At 44.2% G+C, this 20,109-nt stretch overlaps 1 protein-coding gene across 2 annotated transcripts in view; it reads right to left on the bottom strand.

Annotated features, from left to right (window-relative positions):
• Positions 1–20,109, bottom strand: part of LOC146863398 (uncharacterized) — a 689,894-nt gene that overhangs the window by 440,389 nt on the left and 229,396 nt on the right. For both annotated transcript variants that reach the window (XM_085642823.1, XM_085642822.1), the window contains exon 3: positions 15,818–15,925. In XM_085642823.1, the coding sequence (XP_085498949.1) occupies positions 15,818–15,925 (108 nt within the window). The remainder of the gene's footprint in view (positions 1–15,817; positions 15,926–20,109) is intronic.

Here is a 20,109-nt window from a genome sequence, read left to right as displayed (position 1 = left end):
GGGCGGAATTCAATGAATAATATGTTGCCATTTGTTAGTAAAAACGTAACCGATAATTATATAGAAAGTAGATTCTACTATACCCACTAGGGTTATATTGCTAAAATTACACAAACGCTTAATTCAATAAGGATTGTGTGTGAATTAGCGGTTGCATAAAGTTTTATTGAAATTGTTAAATAATGAACTGCAAGAGTTGCACTTGTGCAGTGCTTAATAATTTAGTTTGTATCATGTGTTGCACTATTACCTACCTAAAGCAATGTATGAATTAATCTATAAGTCGATTGAAAGAAACTAGGGAAGTTCGATATCTAAGAATTACTAGTCTAATACACTAAGGTTGTAGTTGTATCACGTGACAAGGTATTCATGCACTAGGATTAAAATGGCCGATTTCAAAATAGTTAAACTATTGGTGAACAAGCCTGCTGGGCGTCCTTCCAAGCTGTCCCAATAAATTATTTGGCCAGAACATAGCGTCGTCAATCTTTGTCTGTGGGCGAAAGAAAGTGAAATATATATATATATATATTCTGACATTCCAACTTTACTAACTTTGCACGATCTCAACGAGGCCACTGGATCGCAACCCTCTGGCCCTGACATCGACATGAATACACAAACTAGATTGCGCAAAATCTATTTGACACAGAAGGGCGCAGGTATCAGTCCATTCAAAGCCAAATCTAGCTTCATCCCACTCATGCCTAAAGACGCCGTGGATGTCTTTCACGACTGTGTCGTAGAGGATATTAAGAAACTATATCTTCAAGTGCAAGGTAAGAAAAAGAAAAAAGTCCAGTACAAAAAACAGGAATACGCAAACCTTATGTCTAAATTAAGAGAGAACAATGAGATTATAATAAAAAAAATCGGAAAAGGAGGTAACCTGGTTATATGGCCAAAAACAGTGAATGAAGCAAACAAACAATTAAATAACTCAAGTTGCTACGAAAGATCCACACATAAAGAATATATCAAGGCCAATGAGACTCTACTCAAATTTTTAGCACAGTGGAGAAGGGAAGGACTAATCTCTTTTGAGGAGTACAAATTTATGAACAATGAGTTTCCTGTCCTTCCAGTATTATATCTGATTCCGAAAATCCACAAAGGCATTTTTCCAGTGCCAGGAAGACCGATCATATCAGCTATTAAGAGTATTTCTGAACAAGTGGGACAATACATTGATTATTTCTTACAGGATATGGTTAAAGCATTACCAAGTTATGTAAAAGATACTGGAGATTTTTTGTTAAAAACTAAAGATTTAATATGGACTGAAGATATGTTGCTAATCACTCCTGATATTGAGTCTCTTTATACGAGCATAGACCACACAATAGGCTTGTCTGCAGTCAAATACTTTCTGGAAAAAAGATCATGTGAATTCCATGAACACAATAAGGTTATTCTTAATCTCATTGATTGGTGCCTGAACTACAATTCTTTTCTTTTCGGAAAGGAATTGTTAAAACAACTCCGCGGAGTAGCTATGGGAGCCTGTTTCTCCCCCAGCTACGCGTGTTTACACGTTGGCTGGTGGGAGGAACAGGGTCTTAAACAAACACATAGGGCATATTTTAATAACTATGTGTCTTGTTATCTCAGATACATAGATGACATCTTTATCTTGTGGCAGGAAGAAAAAGAAGCGTTAAAATTCATAGATGCGATTAACAACAATTCTATGAATCTCCACTTCACATCCCACATTAATAAAGCTAGCATTGAATTTTTAGATGTCAAAATCTATATTCAAAACAACCAGTTTGAAACTACCCTATTCAGGAAACCGACCGCAGGCAATGTCACACTCCATGCTAATAGCGCACATCCTAAACATCTCATCGATAGCATTCCTTACGGTGAGATTTTAAGACTTAAAAGAATTTGCAGCCTGGAATCAGATTTCAATATATGCGTGAGGGACACCATGACTAGATTGAAGGCGAGGGGTAATTCTAATACTATTCTTGATGAAGCGATGGCCAAGGCCAATGCACGACCTAGAATGAGTTTGTTTAAGGCCATCCAATGTCCAGTTCCACTGGCCGAGCTAGCTGTCTGTAACCAATCAGTAATGGAACAAGGACCCAGATTGATTACTACTTTTAGCAGAGAAGAAAGAAAAATTAGATCCATAGTCAAAAAGAATTGGCCTATCGTTCTCACTGATGCTGTACTCCGTATTAGAGTACCGGCTACTCCCATGGTCACCTTTAGGAGAGCTAAATGCATGGGAACTTGTCTGGATAAAAGCAGCCCTGAAACTAGACAGAACGAGACGTGGCTAAAACCTGCTCCTGGTTTTCGTAAATGCTCCTCTTGCAGGGCCTGCAAATTTGGCATAAACAAAACTCATTACCTCACCCCTTTTAGCACAAAGGAAGTAGCTATTACAGGGAGTTTCACTTGCAGGACTGATTATGCTGTGTATGTCCTGACGTGCACCTGCGGCTTTAACTACATTGGTAGCACGAAGCTGCAGGTGCATGTCAGGATTTTGCAGCATCTTCGGGCTATCTTACATAATGATCCTGCTTACCCAGTGGTACGCCATTTTAAACAAACTCATAACAATGATGTTACCTGCCTTAAATATTTCGTGATAGCATCTATTCCCAAACCCCGATGGGGCGGAAATAGAGAACTCCAATTGAGGCAGTTAGAGACTCGAAAGATCCTTGAGTTTGACAGTAAATGGCCAAACGGACTGAATAACACTGAAGATATGCATAACTTTCTTTAGCAAGTCTCATTCTGCTTTTTGCCTTCTGACCTTAGTTTTTCTCCTCTTCATTATATTTTCTATACGTATGATCTGATGGCATAATATTATTGAATTATTCTACCATATTCACAGAGGCTTCATTTATTTATTTATTTATTGTATATCCATATAGGGGTTTTTCTTCACTGAGCACTTTAGTAGGTTGGTTATTATGTGTAACCCGTGTTTCAATATGAATTGATCCACATACCTCCATTGCCAGAATATTGATAAACACACATTTATGGCATATCAGCACTTTTTAGTAAGATGATGAAATTATAGAAATGAATTTTATATGATTTTAACAATGATTATCAGGATTGTATTTTTATTGTTATCAATATTTATTCATTTTCTTTTAATCTTACTGCTGCGTAATATTTGTATATATTTCCTAAGAATTTGCACATTTGCACGGTTTTGCACCATTATAGAAAATGCTGCTATGCACTTTTTTGCACCTTAACAGGTCTTTCGTTTCAATATTTATTGAGAGTACATAGGAAACTTATCTGTAAAGCAATGTTTTACCTTTCTTGTTGTTTGGTTCATTATTGAGGATTTATCCTGTTATACCAATTTATTTACACAATGAGTTTGGCTTTTAGCTTTTCCTAAACAGAAAATAATATATTTCCGTATTATGCAATATAATGAAAAACCTATTATTATATTTCTTCGGTTTTTATAAACCTTAACGTAATACGATATAGACGTTTTTCATAACACTCACGAAGTCTGTTTTCTTGGTCTATCATCATGTGATCAGGAAGTGGGTGTACACCTTGCAGCGCTTTAAAAACATTCAGTGTGACCTTATTCCGCATGTGAACAAGGGCTCTCGAGCCCGAAACGCGTAATTTTTGTGCTGAGAGAAATGGTCGAATAAAACTTCTTGCCTGAAGATTTCCGTGGTCCGTCTCTCCTTCTTCGCCGCTTGGAGGTTGTGGAAGTTCTAACGTACTCCATATATATATATGTTTCGATCCTGACAGCGTCCAACAAACAGGCACCGACACCGTGAGTAGATTCAGCAAAGAAGGATTTATTTCCAAATGTGGCACAGACGCGTTTCGGCGGGAACAGCTGCCTTGTTCACTGCATCCAATTCACAAGTGGTCAAACAAAATTATTTAAACATAGTTGACTCGTCACTCACTTGCGGTTGTCACAGCAACCAAACAAAAATCATAGACATAGTAAAGGTCATGTTAGAGTTGTTGTCATGGCAACCCAAAGGACCCGATCTAGCGGGCTTTTAGTGTCAGAACTAAATAAAATAATGAACATAATGAATAAAGAAAATACTGTACCATTATTTAGTAATTGCATAATAGCAGTGAAATTAAGAAAACCAAAAACGGTGGGGAAAACAGACAATATAGAAAATTAATCTATATTATGCATGCAAAAGTAGGTTATTGGTATATGCCTACTATATGAGATTCCTCACGGAAAGTTAATATGTTTAGAATCAACAAAGTTTTGATTTATTTGTTATTAAATGACATGTATACGCTTATGGAAAAAACAGTCTACTTAATGCAATGGTATATTAAATAAATAACCAAAACGAAATGGATTAAACCTTTGTGCGTAAGGCGTGAAGTGTGTATACTAGGTGTGTACGCATACTAAGTATCACTCCAAGGACTGTTTTAGTGATGTTAGAGCCCAAGTGGGCAAAGATTAAAAAAGCGATTGTTGTTAAGGCAAAGAAATCAAACCTTGACGATTTGAGGTAGAGAGTGGGCAGTGACGGAAATTTTTTTAAAAATCAAAGAAAATATGGCATGTGTGAACTGGACGCTCTTGAGGGTGATACAGAGAAGAGCGGAGAGGCGGAAAACTGTAGAGGTATTTTTATAGATGGACATTAAGCGCTTCATCAGCATTCATCCCATTTGGGATTTTAGAGTTGAGGAGAATAATGTATCTCGACTCAAGTCTCCTTAGAGCCAGTTGTCTGTTTCCACCACGTGGGTTTTTTTGGACATATATATATTATCTACTGGCAGTCGCCAGTAGATAGTTATAGTTAGGACCGTGTTTCCATAGGAAATCTGAAAATTCTATTTTGAATAACTTTGGCACCGGTTGAAGAATCCTCGCGAAATTTTCAAAACTAATGGGGCGCTACGCTCCGCTCCTACCCTGAAAATCTCGGGGTGATTCGTCAAGCGGGGGCTGAGAAAAAAGGGGGGTCCCAAAACGCGTTTTCCCCATGCATTTTTCCATAGGACCTTTAGACACAGCTACAGACCGAACGGCCGAACAGAAATACTTGTAATTTGGCAGAGAGGTAGTCCGCAGGTCAAGGATGTGCCTTTTGTAGGTCTGGTGTAAATCTGTTCAGTAGTTCCTGAGAAAATAGCATTTAAATCAATATATATATATGTAAGCGCGCTCCGTGCGCTTACCGTGCGCTTACGCAAAAATTTAAAATAAATACATAACTTAGCAATTAAAAAATCGTACAAATTCGCTGAAAACACCATAGGTTTCACACACGTTATAGTTAGGAATTAGCAAAAAGAAACTGTAACACGGAAGAACTGTATCAACTTGAGAGTACTCGCATGCTTGATCGCATGGTGAGCAAACTCAAATAGGATTGCCCAATCTGTATTGTTATTGAGCAAGAGGCGTCCCGATACACTATGTAGGAATATGGTGAGCACACTGATCCAACATGTCTGCCATTATTAAGCCGGTGATATCAAACACTATATTCATGTTTGCACTGTATTTTATTTGAGATGTGATACTGACTTCTTACGTACATATGTTTCACATTTATCTCATTATCTTCATTTGGTAAAATGTGTTTGATACAGTATGTGATAATGTACAACTATTCTTCTACTCCTTTACCCTTCCAACATGTCCGCCAAAAACAGGATATCGCATCACACACTTTGTTGTCCCTTGTTAATTTCAACTGAAACTTTATGTAGTACTGGGTGTGAGGCACAAAATAATACGTGACCAAGACTTCGGTGGAAGTCGAAACGCGTTGTAATAAACACCTCTTTTGTGATTACTGTCTGGAGAGTGCATCTATTTCTTGCAACTTTTTGGACTTTTACAGCCGGCGTGCTCCGCCGGCACATGCACCACCTAGCAGGGATATATATATATATATATATATATATATATATATATATATATATATATATATATATATATATATATAAATTTATATATATATATATATATATATATATATATATATATATATATATATATATATATATATATATATATATATATATATATATATATCCCTGCTTGGCCCAGGGAACAGCAAGGCAGTCTTTCTTTGATCTTCCCTCCAGCGAAGACATCAACTGTGGTCTGGGTACCAGGGATGCCACTTCTATGATCACTACGACCCTAGGGGGTTGTGGGGACCAACTAGCAAAGCCCCTCTCACCCAAGATGACGTCTCATGAAGTGTGTCATCTAGCCAGAACAGTATGCACTATTCTGCCCACTCCCAACATGGCAGATCATTTCCCTTGGTGTGAGGAGCTCCCTAGCCCAACCCAGAGAGGTGACTACTTGGAGACTACAATCCCTTTGAAGAAACAGGTTGACAATGGCCTTTCCGTCTCTGCCTGTGACTATCTGCTAAAATAAAAGAGCAGCCCCTTACATCTGTGACCACCTCTTCCCCATCAATGGCGACTCCCCTTTGAAGCTCGCCTTTTGGGCTCACGCCCACTATGGTCATCCTACCAAAAGAAGGTCACACCTTTGTTCCTTTAACCGAAAGTCATTCTTACCTCTCCCCGAGAGGGCGGAAGGCTGTCTCATGGACAACAGCTTGTGTGCAACCGTAAACAGCTTCTGGAAACTTAGGGCAACAAAGTGACACTATCTAAAGTTGCCATTTGTATAACATTTACATTAAATTTGACTTGAGCAACAAGTCAGGTTTAATCTAACAACTTGTTTGATACCCTGAAGTACCATGTTTAGTTGTACCATTAGATTTTTTATGTGTTATGCACCAGAAAAAGCCCCTCTACCATAACATTTAGCATTTTTCACCTGGGTAAAATTGAGAGGACTGTAGTAGTTACCATAAGATTTGTAATTCTGATCCCTTTGCAAACAGTAATTTGTGTAGGGATTGGAAAAAAACAAGTGCAGCTGTGACAATGGCCTTAATCTATTGTCCATCTATCTCCAAAAATGAGGCGAGAGCCATCCTAGCAAGGCATTTTCTAGGGTGCTCGATCTCAGAACTGGGGAACTGGGTTCGAGTCTTGGTAATGACGCTGAACATCCTGTGATTCTGTGCAAATCACTTAATCTCCCCGTGCCTAACAAAAAATGAATGTGTGTCCTCATGTAACGTAACTGGTGCTATGTAAAGCGCTCTGATACCCAATTCGGGTCAAGTTCGCGCTATATAAAACTCTGCAAAAAAAAAAAATATATATTTCTGCCATAATAGTGTGTACATTTTATACACAACATTTCTTTGTGTGAAAAAGTCATCCTTTTTGCCCTGATCACACCAATATCTTGACTGATACCGGTAGTAACTGACTAGGATTGTGCCCTGGGCTTTGCTAACCAGACCCAGGGCCAGAGTTCTGTGTAAAAGGTATATGGTAATTGGATGTCATTGCAATTTGTATGACGACTTACCTGTAAGCACCTAGTATATAGTAGGGAATATAGGTCTAGAGGTCCAGCAGATGCAATGCACTTAAGTGTGCACTGTTGTGTTGCCTGCTGTCATTTTAAAGGCAGCCCTGCTTTGCGGGCTGCTTTTAAAAGTAAATTATATGCAAATTTGACCTTGGAATTACGGTTCTTCCAAAGTCTTAAACAGCCTAATTTGTACATGTAAGCCACCCCTACGGTCTCCCCTCGTTGTCCCAGGGTAGGGTACCTTGTAACTATAAACAGGGACATTATAAAAGATGTTTTATAAGCCCTGGTGAGGTAAAAACTGCAGAATTTAATTTTCGCACATTGGCTCCATAGACTAGCCTGGGAATACTTTTATGAAGGATAACTACTGATAGGAGTGAACTAAAAATGTACTTCAAAGGATTAAAATGCTAGAATAAATCCAACAACTTGCCAAGGTTAGATTTATTATAAATATCACAGAAAATACGTTATAGAACTTTCTTTTCTGATGAACCAAAATCCAGCATTCCAGTAGCCTCTCTGATTGGCCAACCTTTGAAAAGTCTGAGCCAAACTACTCTGATGAGGTGTGAAGTGGCCTGCATAGAGACAAAGGACATCTGCAGCTGCAGAGCAAAGGCAGGATGGGGGATGGGTAGCCAAACTGGTCTTCAAGGAGGGAATGACAGTTAGGACAGGACACAAGCTCACCCCCACTTCCTGCACTCCCAGGAACCCCAGTAATTGAATTATCAGAGGGGCTGGAAGGGGAGCATTAGGGGAGCTTAGTCACATCAGTTGGTTGGCTTAAAGATCCTAACCTGCATGGGAGATTTTTTCCATTTCGTATTTTGAAGGAATAGTGATCTATTGGACAAGAATATACCACACTTTGGAGGAAGTTGTCATACCTAAGGGTGGCACCCGATACCCAATTGGTCAGAGGTGCCCACTGCTTGTCAGCCCAAGATAATGGATGAATATGGGAGAGCTGCCCAGCAACTCAGATTCCTGCTTGAAACTGCAAGAAGAAGGACTGACCTGCTGGAGCCCTGGCCTGCACTAAGAGGATTGCTCTCGCAATCAATCAATCAATCAGGGATTTGTGAAACGTGCTACTAACCCGTGAGGGTCTCAAAGCACTGGGAGGGGGGGAGGTTGTGCAGCTCCGACTCACTCAAAGAGCCAGGTCTTGAGGTTCTTCCTGAAGGTATGCAGAGTGGGGGAACGTTTAATGTTGACCAGGAGTTCATTCCAGGTCTTTGCTACGATGTAGGAATAGGCTCCTCAACCTGCTCTGGCTCTGTGTATGCAGGAGTTTTAGCGAGGGCGAGGTCGGCGGAGTGGAGGCTTCTCTTGGGTGCGTGGAAGGAGACTCTTTAGTTGAGGTATTTGGATCCGGTGTTGTGGAGGGATTTGTAGGCATGAGTGAGTAGCTTGAAGTTTATTCTCTTCTCGAAGGGGAGCTAATGAAGGTCTTGTAGGTGCAGGGTGAAATGGTCATGTCGTAGGATGCTGAGGATGATTCTGACAGCGGTGTTTTAGATGGTCTGGAGTTTTCGGAGCAAAGATTTGTTGATTCCGGCATAGAGAGTATTTCTGTAGTCCAATCTGCTGGTTATGAGTGCGTGGGTGACGGTCTTTCAGGATTCGGGGGGGATCCATTCGAAGGTCTTGCACAGGATGCGGATGGTGTTGAAGCACATGGAGGTGACGGCGTTGATCCGTTTGGTCATGGTGAGGGAGGAGTCGAGCAAGATGCCGAGGTTGCAGGCGTGGTCTTTGGGGGAGTTTTCAAGGGCGGTGGGCCACCAGGTCTTGTACCGTGCGGAGGGGGTGAGTCAGAGGATAAAGACTACTGTCTCATCCCAGTTGAGCTTTAGTCAGCTGCTGCTCATCCAGGATGCAACGTTTTTCATTCCTCCTTGGAAGCTGAGTCTGGTGGTTTCTGGTTCCTTTGTGAGGAAGAGGATGAGCTGGGTTTCATCGGCGTAGGATACTATGCTGAGTCCATGCTGTCTGACGACTGGCGGCAAGGGGGGCCATGTAGATGTTGAAGAGCGTGGGGCTGAGTGATGATTTTTGGGGTAGTCCGCAGCTGATCTCTGTGGTTCAGAATGTAAGGGCAGGAATCTGATTCTTTGGGTTCTGCCGGTGAGGAAAGGGCAGATCCAGTAAAGGGAGGTTCCCTGTATGCCAGTATCGTGGGGTCTGGCGATGAGTGTGCGGTGGGAGACGGTGTTGAAGGCTATGGAGAGTGGTCTAGTAGGATGAGAGCTGCCGTGTGTCCCTGGTCGAGGAGAGTGCGAATGTCGTCTGTGACGGCGAGGAGGGCATCTCGGTGCTGTGGTTGCTGCAGAATTCGGATTGAGAGGAGTTGGGGATGGAGTTGGTTTTGATGAAGTTTGTGAGCTGGATGTTGACAATCTTCTCAGTTACTTTAGCTGCGGAGGGGAGGAGAGAGATGGGTCTGTAGTTTTTGAGGTCCGTCAGGTCTGCGTAGGGCTTCTTGAGGGGGCTTGACTTTTGCGCGTTTCCAGTTGCCGATTTCGAAGGTGGAGTCGATGGTGTGTTGTAGTTTGGGTGCTATGGCGGCAGCGGCTCTGTGGAAGATGGGCAGCGGGCAGGAGTCCGTGAAGGCTCCAGAGTGAATGCTCTTCATGTTCGTGCTGTGTCTTCTGTGGTGAATGGGGTCCAGGCGGAGATGGTAGGCTGGCTGGTGTTGCTGGAGGTAGGTGTGGTGTCGATGTCTAGTATCTGTTTGTTTGAAGTTGTTGTAGAGGGACTTGATCTTGAGATGGAAGTAGGAGCCGAGTTTGTTGCAGAGGTCCTGGGAGGGCGTGACATCTGAGGCTTCGTTGGGGATTTGGTGAATTCCTGTATGATGCTAAGGAGTTTCTTCGAGTTGTTGGAGTTGGCGAGGATCTTGTCATGGATTGAGTTCCTTCTGGTGTATCTGATGCGTTGTTGGTATTCTGTCATGTTCTTGTAGCTGGTTCGCGCTTCCGGGGTTTTGCTGTTTCTCCATACTTTCTCGAGACGTCTGCAGGTGCGTCTGGATTCTCGGATGTCGGTGGTAAACCTTGTGGCTTTCATGGGGCACTGTCTGCTTTGTGGGTAGAGGTGGTAATGAGCTACTTCAGTCCGATGTTGTTGAGGTTGTCCAGGAGGGCGGTGGAGTTGGGGTCGCTGATGTTGTCGAGGTGGAAGGTCAGGTCTCCAAGCAGTAAGTAGTCCATGGAGAGGATGGCATGGGGCGCAATGAGTTCAGTAATGGTTGTGGCAATGACGTGCGTGAACCGGATAGTTTGTAGGCTAGGGTGCTCGTAGAATCGTTCTGGGGTTGGTCTGGATCTGGAAATGGAGATGTTTTTTGGGGGACGAGGAGTCGTTTGTGGTGGATGTAGTGAGTCAGAGGGAGTTGTGTGCGATCGCGAGTCCTCTCGGGTGGTTGAGGTGGTTCTTCCTCTGGATCTTGTATCAGTCGGGGATAGTGGTAGCGATGTCGGGGGTGGAGGTGGCATTGGTCCAGGTTTCTGTGAGGAAGGTGATGCCTGGCGACAGGGTGTCGAGGAGGTCTCAGATTTCTACTGCTTGGCTGTGCAGGGAGGATATGTTGAGAAGGATGCAACTCAGTGGTTTGGGTGCGCTGGCGTCCGGTGGGTGGGTGGTAGCCATGGGTATCCGGAGGTGGGTGAAGGTGCAGCAGCAGTGTCGGCAGGAGAACTGGTCATGGGTGGTGTTCGTTGTTGACTGCTGGCAGTTGTTGTTTCTTCTGGGGTTGAGTGCATGAAGGGCAACTGAGTCGTTGCGGTGGGAGATCGGAGAACTAGGGTCCCTGGCGCAGGTGGTGGACGGGCGAAGACGGGCAAATGCACAAAAAAGAGGCAAAAGCATAAAGCACAAAACAGACAAAAGGGCAGAAGAGCACAAATGGGGCAGAAAAACAGGGGAAAGACAGACAGAGGCAGACAGACAAGGTTGGCAGAGCAGACCAGCAGAGGAGCAAGAGTTATATATCAATGGGGTAACCCGATAGACCACTGGACTCGGGTAAATAATGGTACACAAAAGGATAGTCACAGTGGAAATCATTCACAATGTATCAACAGCCAGTAAATGGTAAATGGAAAAAGAATATGACAACACCAAAAAAATGTATATCGTACAGTAAATAATTGAAATTTAATCGATTTCAGAAACGGTTGTCAATAGATCAATGATTCACAAGATAAACTGTATTTTGCATTCTACAGTTTTGAGAAGACAGGTGCAAATAACGTGAGTTGACAAGTGGTGAAATTGGAATCAGTGCAAGTGGTTGTGCATTGGGAAGGTGGTGCATGTATAAACATCAACATACAATGGTAGGGAAACTAACCAACCAGATTTCTTGGCACAATCATAGAAAACTGATGCAGTTCATGATTCACTGTCATCCAGGTATGATGTGAAAGAGAGAAAAAGTCGACGTTTAGACCCCTAAGGGAACCAGCAAACTGAGCGTCTTGGAAGTGGGGTCTTCATCAGGACGAGGTGGGCGGGTGAAGGAAGGGGGGGCACCTAAAAGCAATGATAAACGATTAAGGGGTGTGTCTGTTAAAGGGGAGTAAATCCAAGGGGTATATACCAAAGAGTATGAATTACCAGCATCAGCAGGGGTCCTTCGTGCTGGGAATTAGAGTTGAGGGCCTACACGGTTCCTACAAGGTAGTGGAGACAGAAGCAGGAGAACAGTCGCTAGGGTCATGATTTCCACTAGTTGGAAGGAGTACAAAAGGGTCAAAGACAGTAGCCTTATACTCATAAAAGGTTGCATAGAGTGAATATCATAGATCCAGCGTTCTCTATGTTGGACTGTATTACGTAGTTGGGATGGCACTAGCTTCAAAAGTAACCTTTGGGTGCATGCGTGGGGAGGAGAAAACGGGGAAACATTCAAATTAAAACCTCATCTGAGGGATAAAAGGTGAAACGCGCATTTAGTCAAGGCTACAAAGTAGGTTGAGACTATGGGTTGTGGTGTTCAGTTCAGAGGTAATGGCGTGTGGATATACTGAACACGAGAGATTTCAACAGGTAAAAATGCACGGAGGAGCACAGTCCCGAAAGGCTGGGTGCGTTTGGGCACAAGAAAAGGAAGGTAGCTCATGTGTGCGATTCAATATGAACAGTTAAAGCAAAGACGATCGCTTGGTAGTGAAAAAACATAGCGCGCATTCCAAATTCTGACCCCTTAATTGTTAACACCATACGAGTGCTTAAACATGGTAAAACAGCGCGTATTGGACACAGGAAACTGAAGGTAGCTCGTGTGCGTGAATAAGTATGAACAGTTAGAGTACAGACGGGCGCTTGCTAGTGAGAAAACAGCGCAAGTTACAAGTTCAGACCCTTTAATTGTTGAGACCATATGAGCGCTTAAAATATGTTATAAAAGCGCGTATTGGTAAAAGCTTGGGAGTGCGATAATGGGTAATGCAAACTAAAACATGGTCCGACAGCACGAGGCCAGCGCTAAATCGTGGAATAACAGCGCGTGTGCCAAAGTCTATTGATGCAGCACAAAGCGATGGCGGTGGACGGGGTTAAAAGTTTCTACGGGGAGCTGGCGTGCGCATTCAAGCTGGAGAGCAGAAAAACCGTGACATACCTTGTGGGGAAGCGTCGATGAATCAGGCAGCTAACCACGGTTGTTGTCACTTGATCACCTAAATACCCATTGAAGACGTGCAAGTCATGCATGTTATCGAAAAGGATTGTGAACTCAAGCAATCTGGTTGGTTAGTTTCCCTACCATTGTATGTTGATGTATATACATGCACCACCTGCCCACTGCACAACCACTTGCACTGATCCTGATTTCACCACTTGTCTAAACTGGGGTGGCATGGTGAGCAAAAGAATGATGGATTTAACCCAGATCTCTTGACTGGGGGTGAATGTTTTGATTTGTTCTGCATTCCATCTATCAATTGTGTGTCTTTTGCTTTCTCGCCCTAAGTGCACCAGGTATGCTCGGACGTGAGTCCCGTGCTCTCCATGCCACTGGAATCAAGCTATCCTGGCTGAAGAGGGGTGAAACCCCAAAACCGGTCCTAGGATGCTTGTTTCCAGTCCAGGGAGGACCTGGCTTGGCAGTTCGGGCTGGACTGTTCCCATGAGGCACAGGGTCAAGACTGATTTGCATATGGCTCGGTTCAAACTGGAACGGCATGGTGAGCAAAAAAACCGATGGATTTAGGCCAAGATCTCTGTACTGGGGTGAATGTATGACATTGTTCTGCATTCTGTCCATCAACTGTTGTTTTTGCACTTTGGAACTACAGCCCTAAGGACTTTGCAGTGGACTCCTTGAAAGCAAAAGATTAAGGGCCCGATGTAGGTAAATATGAAATACCGATTCCTATATACCGAATTTTACCGATTCGGTATTTAGGAATCGGTATTTTATATGTAGCAAAAAATTAGGTAAACATTACCAAATCGGTAACATTCGTTATTACCGAATCGGTAATACCGATTTGGTAATAAGGAATCACCTTCCCATTCATTCCTATGGGCCTCCATGGGAAGCCATTCACTATTACCGAGTCGGTAAATACGGAATCGGTAATAGGGGGAGCATATTCAAGGGTGGGAGGGTGTCACATTGACACCCTGTTCCACCTCTGAATCGTGCATGTGTGCACATGTGGCGCACATACATCCCCTAAGGGCATGTTTGTCTGCCACATGGCACCTTGAAAAAAGCAAATTATTGCTTTTTTACAGGTATTCGGTATTTACCACCAACTTGTAGTTGGTGGTAAATAACGAATCCTGAATGCAAAAATTCACTCACTTGAGTGCCTCCTACATAGCTCTTAAGGATTCGGTATTTTACCGATTCTTTAAAATAAGGAATCGGTAAATTACCGAATCCTTTAAACCTGCCTCCTACATTAGAAAGGGCTAAATACCGGTCGGTAACGGGAAAATTACCGATTTTCGGCTGGTACCGACCGGTATTTAGCTACCTACATATGGCCTTAAAAGAGCTCCACCCAGCAAGGAGAAGCCAGCTGACCACCTTCAACTGGACTTTAAGAGATTGGTTCAGGTGCGTTGTGCGAAATGTAGTCCCAACATCCCAATGAGCAACTCTGCGCTTCTGGAATTTTGGATTGGTGTTTTGGGCACTTTGGAACCTCAAAAGGGCCTTCTTGAAGAAGATTCAGAAGTTTGGCGAAGTTTGGAGAATTTTTGTCAAAAAGCTGCGTAAGGTGACTGACCTGTTGACGAAATGCAACCCGGCCTGAGATTCAGGTTTGCCCCCCTGAAGGTCTGGAGCTTTTCGTCATTGAGGAGGCTTCCAGGAGTTGTCTAAAGGATCCTGCTGAGTCAAGCCTCTGCCATCTAACCCACAGCCGGCCTGATGAGGAGCCTTGCTCGAGGTTGGGAGAAAAAGCTCCAAAAAGTGACTAAGTCACAAGGTAAAAACGTTACCGGGCCCTACTGCTAAGAGTATCCGACCTGTGCTTCAATGTGGTCGGTCTGAATCTTTTACTTTGTCCTGGTCAAGCATGACCAGATGTCCCAAAGTGGCGTTTTTGGCTTTTAGGCACTATAAAGTGTTTATTCTTTAAAAATTCATATCACTAGTGACCTACATTGGAAGTTTGTCGTTTTGGTGTCATTTCAACCATAGAAATATTTCCTATTTTTATAAAGTGGCGTTGGGATTTTATTGTGTGTTGTGCCTTACTTATTTAATGTATTGGTGTTTTTAAAGGCTTTACGCACTGTCTCCTACGGTGCCTGCTCAGAGCCAGCTACCAAGAGTTGAGCAAGGGAATAATTTATTGAGACCTTGACTGGACCTTATATTGAGATTGTGGCCTTGTTAGTGGTAGACACATACCTACACTGTTGAAAACCCAGTTGTTCCCCATGCTGTTCATAAGGCGTGGGAACCGTAGGTGTGAAGGAATACAATTTCTCCAGATTTATCGTGAACATCTAATCCATTAGGCAACATTTAAAACAAATGTTTGCAATGCAGAACCAAATAAATACAAGGCACATCTACCCTTGTGTTTGAAGTTGTAAAGAAGAAACAGGTTGAATTACAGTCTGTGGTTATGTCTTATTACAAAGGACACATGACCTTCCATGATCAAAGTTAGGTTGAGAAAATGAGTCATCTTTAATTTCTAGTCTTGAGTAGTCTGAATATTTGTTTTAAAAAAGAAGACGAGCGGTGAGGACGGCATATCATGAGCACCACGTCCTACTCAGTGAGCCTTTACTGTCGTTTTCCTCTGCTTCCACGCTTCCACCACAGTGCATCAATACATTACAACACAGTACCATGAGCATATGATATGAAAGCCCACCACTCACCCTTGGTGTCTGGCTTCGACAAGAGAGTAGAAGTGTTCTCGTGGAGGGCGACAATCAGTTCTGTGGTCTCCTGTTTGACATCCGACAGGTAGTTCTTCGCCTGAAAATCTAATTGCCATATATTCTTGGTATTAATGATCAAGTTTGAGTATGTGCCAGGCTGAGCTTTAGAAATTAAAGAAATGTCAGTTTCAAATAAGAACCGCATAATTTTTCCATTTTCAGAAGTGAATGTGCTTAGATATGCAGAGCAAGCAAATGAGGGAACAATTTCATGAAAACCTAAGAGCAATCTCAGTGTGCAGCAAACTCTCCGTGTTTTTATTTTGTTTTTTAGATATTTTTTAGCATCTACCTTTATAAAAAACACAAGTTATTAGAATACCAGTCAACAACATCAAGAAAACAGTTGCTGAAAAGCTTACTTATGACAAACAAAAAAAAGTCTGCATTGTACTAGGGTATTAACTAACCACTGAAGTCTTTGCTGAAGAGGAAGGTCTTAAAATTTCTCATGAATGATAATTGGAAATGCATTAGGGGCATGGGTGCTGGTAGCCAATAAGCTGCTAGTCCTAGCGGCTCATCAGCCCCTGAGGTGACCATTTCCTGTGGAGCGCGGCATCGGTTCTACCCAGAAGCCTCTATTCTAAAAATGAGAGAAATGTCCTTGGCTGTACAGGCCAGGTAGCCCACCCTAGGGGCGTGGCTAGCCGTCTGGGGTTGACTATCCAACTTTTCCGCCTGCCCGGCTTGCAACTTTCTTCCAAAAAGGATTTTGTATTCTTTTTTTGATTTGAAACTGGCCAACACGTGTTTCATGACATCAAGGTTGCTTCATCAGGGCCTCTACAAATACCTCTGCCATTACGCGTTGTAATTCATGTGCTAATTGCCTTTCATTTCTGTGAGTTCACAATAAACGAGTACTCCGCATGATATTCATATATTATCAAATACAAATATCTCAAATGACCATGTTAGGAATTTTTAGAACGGAGTTCAAATCGTATTTTTTGTATTCACAACGGCCTGATAATCTACTTCTATGCAGCGAGACCTGTTGTGTATTTGTACAATCATTCTCCTGGAATGGGGAAACTAAAGGGACATATAAGCTTGCACTTATATGTCCACACCTCTAATATGAAGTAGCCAGCCTCCTCGGCTCAGGAAGTCTACCTTTAGGAGTGACAGACATGTATTAAAAATAGTGCTCATAGTGAGGGCAAAGTCGAGTTTAAGCAGTTTGCACTGCTTGTGACATCTGTGATGTCAGACTTGCTGTCATCTGTTCACTTGGGTCACTTAGGGTGGCACAATGTGTGCTTCAAGACGTGGTGGCTCCTTTAACACCCATGCCCTGGGTACCAATGGTACCACTTACCAGTGACTTATAAGGGGGTTTAAGTATTTGCCTATTGGGGTTACCAATTCACATGCATTATATTTAAGGGTAGAGCACTGGCACTGGGGCGTGGTTAGCAGGCTCTAGTGCAGTTTCAGAGTCATGACCGTCTGCATTGGAGAAAAAATGTGCTGGTAACCATACAAAAAGGGCCCCTTTCTGCACCAACCCAAGTATTACATTCCATAGTGGAATATCTATCAAATCACTGTTAGACTTGGGAGTCTCTGGTTGGCGCAAGGATGCCCTTGTGTCAAGCAGGGACCCTCTCCTCTACGTCAGGACGCAGGATAACCCCTTTGGAATGACCCTTGCTCACCCTCTAGTTGCGTGGCGTGAGCAGCCAAGGCTATTCTCCAGGCGTTAGTCAGTTAAGCAGTTGTAATCATGCACACAGTAAATACATCAATCCCCCCAGAAATGGACACCAGACTTGGATATGTAGAAAAATGCGCTTCTTTATGTAAAAATAGGTATATATATATCAGCAGACTTATCACAAGACCAATAACGGTTTCTCTATTCCACCAGATTGTAAAGCAGGCAAAGGTTCTTGGTTTTAGTTTCAAATGGATACTCTTTTAGTCTCTTAAAAGCGTTACTTTGGGGTTCCAGTCACTCTGAGGGGATTTGGGCCAGTCCTAGCCCTTTGGTGCGCTTCGCCGCGCTTCCCTCTCTTTTCTGTCAAGGATCGGCCCGGACCCTACCGCGGCTCACGCATCGGGCGTGGGCATGCCTGCGCCGTGCACGGCTCTTCCCCAGCGGCTCTGAGGCAGAACGGGAGGCGAGACGGGCTTGCGGTGCGGTGGGGGCGACGGGGAGCAGGGCGCCTGTCAGAGGGCTCGAGGTCCCAGGAAGGACGGCGGGAGTATACACTCGCGCTCACTCACCCGGGGAGACTCTAAAGACAGCACAGCCCTCTGGCACGATCGGCTCCTGATGACGGGGAAATAAGGCGTTGCGGGCCCCGAGCCCGATGCTGGAACTTTAAGAAACGTTGTAGTTGCTTTGGGAGTCGGCACGGGACAGTGCAACTCAGTGATGATGGGGGCACCTTTGGATCCTACGTCAGCGGGTGCATGCACTCAGGCAGGCGCAGCCCACGACCCTCAGCACGGCGGTGCGGGGGTCTCCACAGCGGGGGCGGCGCGGCCTGGTCCCAGTCCGGGATAGCGAAGCGGGGTCACAGGGCACGGTCCGTGCAGCTGATGACCCGGCGGGGATCACAATCGTCGGAGAGGAATTCCGGCGGGAGGGGTGATAGCGCTTCAGCGCGCTCCAGTAGCAGACGGTGGCAGAGGAGCAGGTAGCCTAGCCCGGGGGCAGAGAGCGACTCCGGTCGGAGCGAGGCTCTCATGGGAATAAAGGCAGGCAAGCTCCCGAGTGTCACGGCCCTAGGAGGGGGGCGATGAGGGGCGCAGTCTTTCTCCAGCTGGATGCACACACAGCTCGAGTTTCAGGACGAGCAAAGGCACGAAGAACCCACTGGTCCTGGGGTTCAGTTCAGGGGGCAAGCTCAGATCAAGCCCTTGGAGAATATTTAAAGCACAAAGCAGCAAAGTCTTTTCAGCAAGTCTCTTCCTCTCCTTTCTCAGCAAGGCAAGCAGCAGGCCAGTCCTTCCAGCGTCTTCTTCTCCTTCTAGTCGGGCAGAGGTTCTTTGTGGTAAAACAGGATTCTGATTTCTTAGGAGCCAGGCTCCTACTTTTATACAGTGATTCTTTTGTTCTTTAGCGCCAGGGGGCCTGGGCCTGGCTCAGTCCTGTTCTGGAGCACTTTGTTATGGTGACTCTGCTCTTTCCTTTCAGCAGCAGGGCAGAGACATCAGCCGCTCCACAGGGGGCGGAGCCGGCTTTGTGGTGGCAGAGCACAGGTCTATTCAAAAGTCAAGGTGTACTCCTCCCACCCATCCTGGTGTAATCTCTCTACCCACCACCTGGCAGCCAGCCTGTCTCTGGGGATTCCCCAACCCTGCTCCTTACTGTTGCTAGGCAGAACACACACACACAGCAGAGGCGGACTGAAATGGCCAGGTCAGTAAATACTAACTTTCTAAAAGTAGTATTTACAAACGCAGGATATTAAAATAAACTTTACTAAAAGAAGTATTTTATTATTCTGAGTTCAGGCATACTAAACTTGACATTCTACCATGCTCTATGAGTCCACTGGGGTCACAGCGTGTAGTGACTCCAGCAGCCCATTCTGGCCTATGGAGAGCAGGTAGCCTTCAATAGTGAAAAACGAAAATGGCTGTAATTCACTATTAGGCCATGCCACACACTCAGGGCTTGTCCTACCTTACACCTACAATGCACCCTGCCCGTGGGCCTACCATAAGGGTGACTAACATGAGGCAAAGGGAAGGTTTGGAGGCTGGCAAGTGTGTGCACTTGCCCAGCCAGCATGACAGTACCAGACTGCACGCAGGTTCTGCAGTGGCAGACCCTAGACACATTTTACAAGGCCGCTTCTGTGGGTGGCGCAACCAGCGCTGCAGGCCCACTAGCAGCATTGGCATTCACAAGCCCTGGCACTCCTGGTGCACTTTACTGGGGACTGACAGTAAATCCAATAAACCAATCATGAATATCAATTAATGTATACATTTTACCATAGGGAGAGCATATGCACCTTAGCACTGGTCAGCAGTGGTAAGGTGCCCAGAGTCATAAAACAGCCAACACCAGGTCAGAAAAAATACCGGAGGAAGGCAAAAAGTTTAGGGATGACCCTGCAAAAAGGGCCAGGTCCAACACAACCCCCTTCCAGCAGGGTAGACCAATCACCACCGTGATGGTCTTCCCTGCTTGGGGCGATAGAACAAGGACCTGGCCCGCAACTGCAGGGGCAGACTCCATTTCTACGCCAATCTGAACCTATCGG

Source organism: Triturus cristatus, chromosome 2_2, assembly GCF_964204655.1.
Source record: "Triturus cristatus chromosome 2_2, aTriCri1.1, whole genome shotgun sequence".
In the NCBI taxonomy this organism is placed as follows: domain Eukaryota; kingdom Metazoa; phylum Chordata; class Amphibia; order Caudata; family Salamandridae; genus Triturus; species Triturus cristatus.
This window is presented reverse-complemented; position numbering and strand designations above follow the sequence as displayed.